This window comes from Triplophysa dalaica, unplaced genomic scaffold, assembly GCF_015846415.1.
Source record: "Triplophysa dalaica isolate WHDGS20190420 unplaced genomic scaffold, ASM1584641v1 Contig25, whole genome shotgun sequence".
NCBI lineage: Eukaryota > Metazoa > Chordata > Actinopteri > Cypriniformes > Nemacheilidae > Triplophysa > Triplophysa dalaica.
In genome coordinates, this window is record NW_026622659.1 from 57,290 (window position 1) to 71,151 (window position 13,862).

The 13,862-nt window shown below is 44.8% G+C and overlaps 4 protein-coding genes across 8 annotated transcripts; 3 read left to right on the top strand and 1 right to left on the bottom strand.

The window, feature by feature from the left end:
- The first annotated feature begins 724 nt into the window (after nucleotides 1-724).
- LOC130417156 (ribosome biogenesis protein SPATA5L1-like) lies at nucleotides 725-4,902 on the top strand. Of its 3 annotated transcripts, none has more exons than XM_056742461.1 (11): nucleotides 725-791; nucleotides 882-958; nucleotides 1,217-2,275; nucleotides 2,348-2,530; nucleotides 2,628-2,786; nucleotides 2,872-3,081; nucleotides 3,165-3,398; nucleotides 3,779-3,913; nucleotides 4,007-4,132; nucleotides 4,216-4,368; nucleotides 4,528-4,902. In XM_056742461.1, exons 3-10 carry the CDS (start codon nucleotides 1,217-1,219, stop codon nucleotides 4,357-4,359), a joined length of 2,250 nt encoding a protein of 749 aa, XP_056598439.1. In that variant the 5' UTR covers nucleotides 725-791; nucleotides 882-958; the 3' UTR covers nucleotides 4,360-4,368; nucleotides 4,528-4,902. The 3 variants fall into 3 exon arrangements, with proteins under 3 accessions (XP_056598439.1, XP_056598440.1, XP_056598438.1); XM_056742462.1 differs by having other exon boundaries at nucleotides 4,216-4,347; XM_056742460.1 differs by having other exon boundaries at nucleotides 4,216-4,902.
- A 534-nt stretch (nucleotides 4,903-5,436) lies between these two features.
- On the top strand, nucleotides 5,437-6,963 carry LOC130417160 (normal mucosa of esophagus-specific gene 1 protein-like). The gene is made up of 4 exons (XM_056742468.1): nucleotides 5,437-5,782; nucleotides 5,870-5,958; nucleotides 6,120-6,180; nucleotides 6,476-6,963. The coding sequence occupies exons 1-4, from the start codon at nucleotides 5,741-5,743 to the stop codon at nucleotides 6,542-6,544; spliced, it is 261 nt and encodes an 86-aa protein (XP_056598446.1). The 5' UTR covers nucleotides 5,437-5,740; the 3' UTR covers nucleotides 6,545-6,963.
- Nucleotides 6,964-7,787: 824 nt separating this feature from the next.
- On the bottom strand, nucleotides 7,788-11,268 carry LOC130417157 (probable proton-coupled zinc antiporter SLC30A4). 3 transcript variants are annotated; one of them, XM_056742464.1, is made up of 8 exons: nucleotides 10,601-11,268; nucleotides 9,919-10,436; nucleotides 9,688-9,834; nucleotides 9,434-9,587; nucleotides 9,037-9,256; nucleotides 8,831-8,936; nucleotides 8,559-8,693; nucleotides 7,788-8,468 (listed from the first exon to the last, which is right to left on the bottom strand). In XM_056742464.1, the coding sequence occupies exons 1-8, from the start codon at nucleotides 10,633-10,635 to the stop codon at nucleotides 8,314-8,316; spliced, it is 1,470 nt and encodes a 489-aa protein (XP_056598442.1). In that variant the 5' UTR covers nucleotides 10,636-11,268; the 3' UTR covers nucleotides 7,788-8,313. The 3 variants fall into 3 exon arrangements, with proteins under 3 accessions (XP_056598442.1, XP_056598443.1, XP_056598444.1); XM_056742465.1 differs by having other exon boundaries at nucleotides 9,919-10,401; nucleotides 10,601-11,266; XM_056742466.1 differs by having other exon boundaries at nucleotides 9,919-10,417; nucleotides 10,601-11,266.
- Nucleotides 11,269-11,293: 25 nt separating this feature from the next.
- Nucleotides 11,294-13,576, top strand: LOC130417158 (biogenesis of lysosome-related organelles complex 1 subunit 6-like). The gene is made up of 5 exons (XM_056742467.1): nucleotides 11,294-11,493; nucleotides 11,855-11,996; nucleotides 12,687-12,774; nucleotides 12,844-12,930; nucleotides 13,030-13,576. Exons 1-5 carry the CDS (start codon nucleotides 11,430-11,432, stop codon nucleotides 13,153-13,155), a joined length of 507 nt encoding a protein of 168 aa, XP_056598445.1. The 5' UTR covers nucleotides 11,294-11,429; the 3' UTR covers nucleotides 13,156-13,576.
- Nucleotides 13,577-13,862: the final 286 nt, after the last annotated feature.

Consider the following 13,862-nt stretch of genomic DNA (forward strand, 5'->3'; position numbering starts at 1 on the left):
ATTAGTCAAAAACATTCTACATTTTTTGTTATATACAAGTCTCAGAGATGAAACATTTGACTTAGCTTCGGCAATGAAAATTGGAAAATCTAAAGGTGATTTCATTTTCAGCCATTTTTTTATGAATAAAGAACATTTTTTTATTTATAAAAACAACATCTTCAAGAGAGTGTGTTTTGGGGCATTCATAGTAAAAGATAATATTTGTGAGAGTGAAATTATGAGACACATTTATGTACGGTTATGTACCTCCTTAACCTCCTTAAATATACAAAGTTTACCAGGCAAAAGCTCGGCTTTTCTCCAACTTACACTCAATACAAAAGAGCCCAAGTAGAATTTACCCCTTGCAGTTATTCTTCTTTTCATTTGAAAAATTCTACGAATGTGACTTTTATTACATTTCCGATCCAGAAAGTCAAGATCTCCTAAATATAGGGAAGGATAAACACTGTGACCTTCTAAAGTGGTTATTGACTAATTGAACTAAGCCTGATGGAACAGCTCTCATCAAAGAGTTCAATTCCTCGGATGGGACTGGAAAGTTATGGAGATTCAAAAAAAAATCATAATTTAGAATATTGCCCGAATCATCAAACAAAGATAAAATGCAATAGAAACCCTGATAATCTTTACAGATGCGTTTTTAAACTTAGTGACGTCATCATGTGCGCCGCTCCAGCAGGCGTCGCTGTTGTGTGAGTTCTCAGTGGTCGCGCTAGTGAAGCAGATCAGCAGTGAGCGCACATGTGTTCTGTGTTTTGATATCGCACACGTTTCGTCGAGTGACGGTAAGATGACAGCAGTAACATGTCAGTTGTCACTGTCGTGTTTTATCGACTATATCTTCAGTTTGCATCTGAGCTGATTTCTCTCCACAGAGACGCCGAACAGACGTAGTTTGATCCCGAAGAATACGGACATACCGCAGACATCAGTTCATACAACTGATAAAAAAGTATTTATCTGAGGGTCACGTGTAGTTTAGTTCATTCTTTAATGTTATGTGTTTGCATATTTAATTATGGCTGTTTAGCTGTTATGCACCTTTTCATACTATATAATAAATACGTTGTGTTGACATGTCTGTATTTGGATGTCAGTAGACCAAGACTATAAAATTACACATCATCGTTCTTATGTTGTGTTTGATTCTCTCACATCTGCTGTTGTTTCTGAATGTGCGAAACTGACCTCATGCGCATCTTGAACTCAGATGACCTGTGTGGAGGGGCTGAGAGTTGTGCCGCTGGATGTGGTGGACTCAGGCACGCAGCGCTGTCGGGTGGGTCCTCATCTGATGTCCAGGCTGGGACTCCGGGTGGGCTCTCCGGTCCTCATCGGGGTCAGGCAGGGGACATGTCTCTGTGTCGCGTGGCCACGGCGAGACCTCGCTGAGGGATACGTTCAGATCAGCAGCCAGTGCGCCACACCAGACCTGAGCACGCAAACATTTACTGGACTCACGGTGGACCCGGCACGGATCAAAGCCCTGAGCTGCCCCAAACTCACCTGCACCAGCGTGAAGGTGTTCGTGCGGAGTCTGAAACACAAGAGACACGTCCGTGAGCTTGTACAGGAACTGCTGAGCGGCCTCTACCTGCACAGGGGTCATATGCTTGATCTGTCTCACGCAGACACCGAGATCAGGTTTGTTCTGGTTGAGCATGTTAACTCGGGCGCACACACAGCTGGTTTGGTGACAGACAGAACCCGTGTGGACGTGAGCGCGGTTCAGAGCGCCAAACACTTCCAGAATCAGCAGCGGGTCTCAGATCTGTCGCTGGGGGGTCTGGAGGACGTTTATGCATCATTAAAGGAGATGATCGTCTTTCCTCTACGCTATCCTGCTTCTTTACATCGACTCGGGCTGTCCTGCCCGCGGGGGCTGCTTCTGATCGGACCGCCCGGTGTGGGAAAGACATTACTGGTGCGCTGCGTGGCGAAAGACGTCGGGGCCAGGTTAGTGACCGTAAATGGGCCCGAGGTCACGGGGTCTCGACCCGGCGAGAGTGAAGAGAACCTGCGGCGGGTGTTCGATCGGGCCCGGGAGGCGGCAGAGGAGGGCTCGTGCGTTCTGCTCATCGACGAGATCGACTCTCTTTGCCCGAAGCGAACGAGCGGCAGCAGCGCGCCGGAGAACCGACTGGTCGCTCAGCTGCTGACATTAATGGACGGAATCGGCAGTGAGGAGGGTTTCGTCATCATTGGAGTCACGAACCAGCCGGACGCTCTGGAGCCGGCGCTCAGGAGACCCGGCCGCTTCGACAGAGAGGTACTGGAGGATCACCGCCGCTGTGTTTCTTTACTCACTGTGGAGTTGTGAACCGTCTCTGATGTTGTGCAGGTGGTCATCGGTGTCCCGCTGCTGCTACAGAGGCGCAGGATTCTGGAGTGCGTGTGCCGGCAGATGCCGCTCTCCGCGGACGTTGATCTGAGCGCTGTCGCCGAAATGACCTGCGGTTACGTGGGAGCGGATCTGAGCGCGCTCAGCAGAGAGGCAGCGCTGCTGGCCATACGACACTCACAGGTATCTGTCAGTCATTCTCTTCGCTGTAGAAAACACAGAACATCACACACCGGCGTACACTAGCCTGATGACGTCATGTTTGCCTCGCGTCGTTCAGGCAGGAGTCGCTGAGCGTGTGGAGATGCAACACTTCATGGCGGCGCTGCAACAGGTGCGGCCCTCGTGTCTCAGGAGCAGCATAGGAGCGACAGACTTTAAACCTGTCCGCTGGGAGCAGATTGGAGGACTAGAGGAGGTTCAACTAAAACTCAAGCAGGTAAAGCCATGAGGGAAAACTGGTTCATGAACAGTCACCTGTACGTCTGTATTCACATGCTGGTGGTTGTGATGTGTGTGTTGAGAGTATCGAGTGGCCCATGAGGTTTCCTGAAGCATTCGTGCGGATGGGCATCTCTCGGCCCAGAGGAGTTCTGCTGTATGGACCGCCGGGCTGTGCGAAGACCACGCTGGTGAAAGCGGCTGCATCTTCATCTCGCTGCACCTTTCTGTCGGTCAGCGGGGCCGAGATCTTCTCTCCGTATGTGGGAGACTCGGAGAAAACCCTCACACAGGTCTGACATCATCACGCTTTCATCTTCATCATCACAGCAGACGTGAATGCAGTCTTCACACCCTCTGTCTGTCTGTCTGTCAGTTATTTGTTCAGGCACGAGCGTGCGCACCCTCCATCGTGTTCCTGGATGAGATCGACAGTATTGTGGGTTCTCGATCAGACGGCGGTTCCTCTCACAGCGTGCAGTCGCAGGTTCTGTCTGTTCTGCTCACCGAGTTGGACGGAGTTGGATTTCGAAGCGTGGAGAGACGGAGCGGCAGCAGAAGAATGCGTCAGTTAGAGGGTGGAGAACAAGAGCCAGACGAACTGCATCAGGTCAGAGATACAAGAACATTTATCATATAAACACTAGCCTTCAAAACTTCAGGGTCATTTTAGAATAATAGTCAATCACAATAAAGGAAAAAATGGTTCTTACTTCCTTTCTCGAGGCCCGGAGATGTTTTTCAAACACAGTTGACATATATCATTATCGACTGATTTAACTTTATTATTGAGGTCAAGTCATCTTTTTCATAACATTGATTAAATACAATATTAGTTTTGTAATCATTTGGTTATTTCAGACATTTAAGCACTCTAAACTATTGACCAGTCGTTTTAAAGTTTTCTTTCAAATTGTAAATTAGGAATCGCTATTGAGAACAATGCGTTAGAACAAGTGCTGAACATGTGTGTGTGTGTGTGTGTTTCAGATGGAACTTCAGGAGGTGTGTAACAAAGATGTTTTGATCGTGGCTGCCACTAATCGAGCAGACGTTCTGGACAGCGCTCTGCTCAGACCCGGCCGACTCGACCACATTATATACGTACCCCCTCCAGACACTGAGGTGAGCTGCAGTCTTTACACACAGCCCCTGGTCTCTGACAGGCCACGCCCACTTCAATGGTGTTGAATTGTTCCTATGATGTGTGACTGACAGGCTCGTGAGGCGGTCCTGCGCGTGTGCACTGAACATGTTCCGCTCCATCCTGACGTGTGTTTGAGGGATCTAGCTGAACTAACAGAACGCTTCTCTGGAGCGGATCTACAGAACCTGTGCAGAGAGGTAGAACACATGTACACAGAGACACTTTATGTCGTTTGTACTGTTTAACAGCAGACTGAGTGTGTTGTGTGTTTGTGTGTCAGGCTGCTCTCGCGGCTCTGTGTGAGGACGGTTTCACTGTTTCCTGTGTGAGACACCGACACTTCCTGAAGACTCTACACAGTTTAACTCCATCTCTGACTCCTGACCAACTTCAGCAGAACATCCACCTGTCTGTCAGTTCATAAAAACATCATGTGTGTTTCTCTCTTATGTGTGTGTAACTGTTGCGTGTTAAAGTATCTGATTTTGCTGATAGTTTGTTTTATAAACTCATGGTAATATTAATATTTTGCTATTCCAGGGATGTCACCTGGTACAGAAATAAAATCTTATCCTGTTTTGTTGTTTGGTAGTAACAGGACGTGCTGGTTTGTTGTGGTGATTGAACCAGCTGGTGAAAAACAGAGTTGTGACACTCGCATAGACGTCCGTTGAGAGAATGGAATGCTGAATAACTCGTCACGGAGGGCTCTATAGTTACAAATATTGCATTGAAGTTCATTCATTTCACTGTTTCTCAAACACATTCGCTTCTTAGTTGTGAAAATACATCTCTCTAAAACTTGTTTTATTTTGAGGAATTTTTTGAAACAACATTTAGTTAAATGGCTTTTCTGTGTGTCTGTATGTGTGTTTGAACTATTTTCTATAAAGACCGCTTATTGTATAAAATGTAATCTAACCTCAACTTGTATAAATTACATAATGAAATATCTTACTGACTGAAATTGTTTGTCTTGTTCATTTTTCAGCGTTTGTGGTGCATTTACTTGCATTCATTGATTATTTATTGATAAATGACTTGTGCATTTTTATGTGAATGTCTTAACAACAAATTTAACATTGGTATGTACAGATAATAATAGTATCATAAGGAACAGATGAATGCATGCGTACTGTTAATATATTTCACATTATTCATCCTTATTCAAATTTAATCAAAGTATGTCGCAACTGGATTAAACGCTCGAGTAAAAACTGACAATTGGCGAGCGTTGCGTTTCCTTGCGTGGGATGAAACATTGGTCACACGTTCACATTTATAAACCACAACAGTGTGTTGAGCTGCTGGAGCCTCTTACTGTGTCGCGCTACTGCTGTTGTGCGTGTGCGTGCATCTAGGAATCCACTGAAGAGCGCGCTCTCGTGCTCTGTTCATTTCGCAGTTTCAATTTCAATGAGAAGTCAATGATAACGCGCGCGCGCGCGTGTGTGTGTATGTGTACGTGCCACCCGGCGCGTCTCACGCGTGTTATAAGCGCGCGCATTCAGAGTGATGCAGCAGATCACTGAACTCTCATCCTCTGAACTTCAGGTCTGATCTACACTGAACTCTCATCCTCTGAACTTCAGGTCTGATCTAGACTGAACTCTCATCCTCTGAATTTCAGGTCTGATCTAGACTGAACTCTCATCCTCTGAACTTCAGGTCTGATCTAGACTGAACTCTCATCCTCTGAACTTCAGGTCTGATCTAGACTGAACTCTCATCCTCTGAACTTCAGGTCTGATCTAGACTGAACTCTCATCTTCGGAACTCTTGAGAAAACTTGTGTCAGGTGAAAGATGCGCGGAGGATTTATTCAGATGCTGAAGAAGAGGAAGGAGGTGAGAACGTTTTATTGATATTATTGTTATTAGAATTATTACTACACTAGTGTGTTGTTGTCATTAATACATTTTTCATCGTTGTAGTTGATTCCTTTAATTGGATTTGTGGGCTTTGCTGCGCTCGGAGCGACAACAGCTGCAATTTACTTCTTATTCACCAAACCAGATGTCATGTAAGTCATTTATGTCTTTGTGATAGACACAGGTGTCCTGACATCATTGGTATTCTGTGTAAGTCGACTATCAATGAACACAAGAACTCAAATATCTGTTGAAGTTACTCTTTGCGTCTGTGAGTTCAGTAATTATTGTTTTTGTTAATTAACTGTTTTAGTTTAAACAAGACAAGAAATCCAGAGCCCTGGGAGAAACTGGACCCATCGAAACCACAGAAGGTAAGACAACACACTACTGAGAATATGATCAGTTCAGCCGCCAAATCACAATCTCACAGTCTCACCGACTAGAAACATGTTTGGACTTATCATTCATGTTTCTGCGAGCCTGAGCTTCCTTTTGATATGATTATATTTTAAGATATTATGCCCTGTCTTGAAGAATTAAAATAGATGTCTGGCTTCTAAGACGACTAAGCAGTTAATGCAAGTGGCTCTATGTCTTTATCATCTTCTTGTTTATGATTAAAAGTGCATTGTGTGTGTGTGTGTGTGTGTGTGTGTGGTCTCTCAGCTTATAACTCTAAACCAGAAGTGGAAACCAGTGGAGGAACTGGAACTGGTGAAGAGACTGACCAAATGAATGGACTGTGACCCGTCAGGAGTTCATCTTTGCTTTCCATCAACTGCAGCTGATACATGTGTGTGCGTGTTCGCTTTTGTATGCATGTGCATATTGTCCACACAATATGCACATGCACTAACACACAAAGACACACACACACAGACGCACAAACACACGCGCACGCACAGAGTGGAAATGAGAGAGAAAAAGAGGTGAAATATTAAACCGACTAGAAATTTCTAAATGCAATATTCATTTGAAGTAAGACTAGAAACAAATCTAATTTGAAGACGGACACACCTGTTAACCTGTTGTTACTGTAGACACACCTGTAAACCTGTTGTTACTGTAGACACACCTGTAAACCTGTAACTGCACACAAACCCTGCACTGGTCTCTTCAACTTTATCAAGTAAACAATATTGATGAAAAAACTCTATGGCTTTTTAGTATCTTTTAGATTTTCTGTATATATATTTTTTAGATTTAGCAGATGCTTTTATTCACAATAAAGGGATTTATTCTCTCTCTCTCTCACGCACACACAAGCTGTTCACACCATTTCCTTTTAGTACAACAACAAGATCATTACTCAAACACATCAACGGCTCAGCAAGCTGGCTTCATCTCTTGAGAATTATTTCTTCATATGATTCAGATCCACACTAAACATCAGATCATCACACAGACTGATGGGTAAAAATCACATGATCATGTTTATGATCAGTGTACGTGACTCTGTGTTGCATGTTAATGGCAGTCATGCGAGCAGGAAGTGTTTGAATGTTTCTCATATGATATCTCTGAGCTGACACACGCAGGCGCAAGCAAACACGTCTGAGACTCGAAGTGCTTTTCATCAGTTTTTCATTAGTATTAATCATATTTATTTATATATTTGCAGTTCAGCATAAAAACTCTATAATATACCAACAAGAATTCGAATAAATTTATCAAATATTGCAATAAAGAGATATGCGTCTGCTTTCACTAAATCATCCTCCAAACATCACTTTTTATTGATAATTTATTGGTGACCTCAAGGCTCGAGTAAACAAAACTCATGAAAGTCACCCTCTACAACACAATCATCACTGAGCAACCTAATTCACACATCTGCTCCAAAGAGATATCATCACCATGACAACCACAGCTGAAGTTATGGAGGCGTGATCTCATGACCAAACACTGAAGAGATCAGATGAGCAGCACCATCTAGAGTTGTGTGTAGAGAAATGATCTTCAACAAACACTCCATACACGCCTTTAAAATACATTTATTTCAAGTTATCAAAGAACGATCCTTCAGCCTCCTGCAAACACAAAAACGTAAAACAAAAAAGCCATAAAAATAATAATAAAAAGGCATAAAGGCTTCTCATCATCACTGATGATTAAACAATACTTTTATACTCCTTTTGCATTTGAGATAGACAAACAATTACCTAAAAAAGTAAAAAAATTACTCTGTGCCCTTCTGACATTGTGTTTAATCATGTAAGTGTGTGTGTGTGTGTGTGTGTGTGTGTGAGATCTCACTCTCTTCTGATTGTCAGTATATAATGTTATATAATGAGATGTCATGGTTTGAGGCACATATGAGAACATGCAGAGAGTTATCTATCACACACACAAACAAATGAAACAACAAGCAAAAACCAACTGAGTGTGTTTGTCATGTTGTTCTTTTGTATTAAAGGTGTATCAAAAATGAGGTCAATATTCATTCTAGAAAAATCTGCTGGACAATCATTAAAACCCGTCTGGGTTCATCCGCCTCTCTTCGTTCAGGCACTCGGTGAGAGACAGTTTGTGCAGGACTGCAGCGCACCGTGTCTCTGCGTCTGCAGCTGCACTGTGCAGTGTGTCACCCCGTGTGACATCATCAGCAGGCGGCGTGCGTTTGTCTGTACGTCCTCCCAGTTACCCATCATCCCCGGCACTGAACACAACAAAGACAACAGCAGCTCTACATCGCCTCCTCAGCTGATTTTATTTGTAAATGTAACGCGAGAGAAGATGGGCTTCTCACCGAGCTGCAGGTGAACGATGGCTGCGGTTTGATCTGCCGTCAGAGCCCAGAGCTTCAGCTCCTCCACCTGCTGCACGTGCTGCAGTTTCAGCAGATCGGCTCGGATGCCCGACACATCCATGTGACGCGGGACGCCTGCACACGCATCCACATACATCAAACATTATCACTTGTGTTCTTGACAAAGAGAGAGAGAGAAAGAGAGACAGAGAGAGAGAGTGAGAGAGAGCGAGAGCAAGCAAGAGAGACGAGAGAGACGAGAGGTGTCTCACCCTCCAGCAGGATGATGCCCGTGTCTCGGATGATTTGGAAAGTGCTGAACAGCACCAGTATGGAGAACAGGTACGTACACACCGGATCTGCCAGTTTATACTCCGGCTGGAACACACACACACACGACGTCATGATCACAACAGTGAACTCTTTGTTTACAGACACTTCAGAGACACACAAACAGAGACTGAAGTGAGAGACGTACTTTAAAGCGGACGATGTATGCAGCGATGAGAACACCGACACTCTGCACCAGATCACCCAGAGCGTGAATGAAAGCGGCTCGAACCGCCAGACTCCCGTGACCGTGACCGTGACCCTGTTCCTGACCCCGCCCCTGATCCTGACTCCGCCCCGTCGGACCGTGTGAGTGACCGTGTCCATGTGAGTGAACGTGTCCGGACTGATTGAGCAGAAATCCCATCCTACACAACAACAAAACACACGTCTGAGATGATGCACAAGCAGTATCAATGTTTGAAAACAAAACCAACACACAGATGTTATGATCAGTTTTGCGTGTGTGTATATATATATGTGTGTGTGTGTGTGTGTGTGTGTGTGGTGTGTGTGTGTGTGTGTGTGTGTGTGTGTGGACTCACAGCAGGTTGACAGCGACGCCCACCGCTGCCGTGATCAGCATGACATCACCATTTATAGTGAAATCCTGATGAATGGTTCTCTGTGCTGCTTCATTCAGTAACACACCCGTCAGAATGTAGATCAACAACACACTGATCCCTGCAGACAACACCTCTGAACACACACACACACACACACACACACACACAAATAAAACACCTGAAAGAGATTCAACACTGCACACATGATGGAATGAGATGAAGATGAGCATCACCGAGGCGATGAAGGCCGAAAGTGAATCTGTATGTTGGGGGTTTGGCAGACAGCCAGAGCGCCAGCAGTGACACAAGAATCCCGATGAGATCCGTCAACATGTGCAGCGCGTCCGTCATGATCGCCAGACTGTTTGCCACATACCCACCTGAAACACAACACAGAGTCAGACCGGAGTCAGACCGGACCAGACTCGGTCCGTTCCATGATCTCAGATCTCAGATCCGCTCACCTATCAGCTCACCGACCATGAACAGGAAGTAGAGGAGAGCCGCGACGCCTAGCTTCTTCATCACCGCCCGGCGTCTGGTGCGCTCTCGCGTCCTCCTGCAGCTCTCGCACGCGTCCGCCGCCGCGCCGGGGCTCCCGAGACTCGAGGATGAGTCCAGCAGAGAGTCGTCATCATCCGCCAGCAGCGTGCTGACCGCCGCGCCGTTGCGCGCTCCCGTGGGGAGATCGTCGGTCTCGCCGGACACCACCACCTTCAGTTGGCTGAACTTGGGCGTCTCGTCTTCCTCGAGATCTTCGGAGAAATCGAACGTGTCGCTGAGGGGCAACCTGTCCGTCTGCCGGCGGAACAACGACCGCACGCTACTCATCAGGTGCGAGCCGGACATCTCTGAATATACACGCGCGCGCGCGCGCTCAATGGCTGACTGCAGATCAGTGTGCGGTGGCCGCAGCGGATCCCTCACGAGCCATGACTTTGTGTTACCTGCAACACAACACACCTGAGGACACACAACACACCTGAGGACACACAACACACCTGAGTACACTAAACGAGAGATTCGTCTGTTGACAATCACAGTGTTAGTGTAAATCTCACTCGTGCTAGCGGCCAACAAGCGCTCTGTTAAGACGCGACATTAAACGGCACTGAAAACACAACCGTGTAACAGAAGAGCACAAACCTGTTGAAACTTTGACGTTTGTCGGTTCCGTCCATCGTTCGGTGTCTGTCTGTGTGTGAGTTGTGTTGGGGCAGATCTCACAGCGTCCGTCCGGTGACTGATGTTAGCGCGTCCACTCTGCGCTCAACGCTGCTGCGCTGCAGTCCCGCCGACAGAGGGCGCCACACTACACTCACTTCACTCAAATGACAGTCAAAAAGTGGACGGGGTTTGTTCTTATTGATTACTTCACAAGTCGATAACACACAAGCGAGTGGCAAAACACACTAAACCAAGATGTCTGAGACAGGAGTCGTTTCACTGTGACTGTGGGTAAAGTCTCCGCACGTGGCGGCCGCTTTTGAAGTTATTTTCGTTAAGTTTTAAGAGACCAAATCCTGTACATTTGAAATAGAGAATACATAAAGCTTTAAAATCAAACAATTAAACTTGACATCTATAAGTTTAGCTTCTAAAGCTCCAATAACGCTAAAAACTAAATTTTCCGGTATACATAGTTACACAACAGCATTGTCTTGTTCACAACACTTGGTGTTCATGAGGGATCAGGGCCACGTAAAGTGGTTCACGTACATTTGTCACCGTTGCAGCAGTGTTCCGGAAGCGACCTGTCGGCGGAAGTGCTCGCAGAGTGGCCACGCGTCGTGTCTCTCGAGAACTTCTTTCATCTGCAGTCACATGATGGGCGCGCGCGGTCACATGATGTTTGTGACACATGGAAAGACTGTCGCTTATTTTCACATTTATGAAAGGGGAAGTAAAGCGGGAGTGTGTACTCGTCATCGGGTCGATTGTTGTTGATCTGTTTGTGTGTTAAAGACGACTGTTGATGCTGATGATGAACAGAGATGAAGAAGAGGAGGAGGAGGAGGAGGTGTCGTCTTCACACAGAGGTGATCAGAAACATGCTTTAAAATACACCAACTACCTCCGTCGATTTGTGTCTACGTCTAGAATAGTCATCTAGCGTACTTCTGAAGTATGTAAAGAAAAGAGTATGTGAGTTTCTGTAGGAAGTACAACACTAACAGCGCAAGGTCACGTGTGTCGTTCTTCAGCGTGAAGAATCAACTGAGTTTCATCAAAACAGTAATTAATAATGCCAAAGATAACATGCGCATGCATCAAAGTGAGTGTGTGATTGTAACAGTGCTGTGATATATCACCGTTTAACAGGTTCTTGCTTAAAACACTGATAGGTTGTGCAGAGTATGTACTCCAGTATGCAGGTATGAGATGTTTGTGTGTGTTTAGCATGTGATGTGATTGAGGAGACAGCAGCGCTGCAGGACATCATGTGTGTGGATGAACAGACTGTAGAGCGACTGACAGACGGATTCTTACATCACTATCTACCAGAACTACAGACCTCCAAACAAACCCTACAGGAACTGACGTATGTCTCTCTCTCTCACACACACACACACGCAGTCACACACAAGCACAAGAACACACACATGCTCACACACATTATCTCCGTGGGGACAGTTCAAAGATGTAATGAGTGTATACATTCACATTTAGTCATTTAGCAGACGCTTTTATCCAAAGCGACTTACAAAGAGGTTTAGGAGCAATAAGCGATAGTTCATACAGGAGCCATAATACATTAGGTGCCAATACAAAGTTACTGTTTTCAACTAAAGCTAGACCACTACCTGTTGAGAGAAAGGGTTAGTGGGTTTTTTTCATTTTTTTTGTCAGGTATTCTGTCAGAGTTTTAAGTAGTTTTTTGAATGTTGTGAGAGATGTGGTTGACCGGACAGAGTTAGGAAGAATGTTCCACCAGGAGGAAGTTGTGAAGCAGAATGAGCAGGAATGCGATTTACTGTATGAGAAGGTAATACAAGACGCCGCTGGTTTGCTGAACGCAGTACAAACTGTTTATTTGATCCCCTAAACCTAAAGATCATAGAAAACTTTTTGCATTTTTAGATTTTCCAAAAATAATGTTCTGTACAATTTATAAGCTTAAGTGCCCTTGAGTACCTCAATTTTGGTTTATGTCCTCACTACCATATAAAAACAAGTCACACACACACATGCTGACACTGCAGTATTGTAATAGTTGATCATCTCTGTCTAGTCAAAATCAAGTGATCCTGTTGGATACGCTGGAGCAGGAGGTCACAAAGTTTCGCGAGTGCAACACAATGGTTGATCTGAATGCTCTGGTGAGTTTTTCTTCAGCCGCTCTCAGATGTTCTGCTCGTCTCTCTCATCTCACATCTCGTGTGTTTCAGTTCACAGAAGCAAAACTTTATCACAACAAACTGGTGAATATTCGCAAAGAAATGATGTTCCTGCATGACAAGACCACCAAACTGAAGGTTGAACATTTCTTCAAACGCACTTAAACTTCTCATGAAACAAACATAAATGATTAACAAACAGCTGTTGTTTACTGTCATGTCTGATTGTGTGTTTAGAAGCGAGCGTTGAAGGTACAGCAACACAAACAGAAGAATGAGCTGGAGAGAGAGCAACAGAGAGAGAGAGACCTCGAGAGAGAGAGACGCCTCGTCGCCAAACCTGCCAAGCGTGTTGATACCTGATGTTTACACCGCCCACCGATACATAACTCCTCCCCCAATCCTCCATCCTAAGAGCAAAGGGGTTATAGAGAAGACGTGAAGAACTTCTAACATTGAGAAGGGTTAAAGCACACAGAACCAAACAGAGTTGTGTTTGTGTTTCCTCCAGAGATCATCATCTTCATCATCTTCTTGTATTTGAGTTGAGATGATGTTATTCTTCAGTCACATTATAAACTAGAATCTCTTTCTCTTTTGATTTAGGGCTTCATGTAAGAACCACCTGTTGACAAATATTAATCCATGTTGCATGACATCATTGTGTATGAAACGTTAATTTAAATACTAGATTATCTCTTTATATATGAATGTATGCACTGACACAATTCTACACAGCGCTGGTGTCATTGTTTAATATTTAAATAAATATATAAAGTTATAATGTAGTGTGTAAAATCCTCTGACAGCAGCGGCTTGCAGCTCATTCATGTGTCCTCTGGCTGGCAGCAGAGCATCATGGGATACTATATGTCCACTCACTGTGTGTGTGTGCGTGCGCGCGCACGTGTGTTTCTAAAAACAAAGTTAAAATGATGATTGAGAATTATTACATCATTTATTCCCTGACGTGTTGGGTCAAAACTGTATGAATTTCTTCTTCACAACACAAAAGAAGATATTTTGAAGAATGTTGATGATCAAACAACATTAAACTCCATTGACTTCCA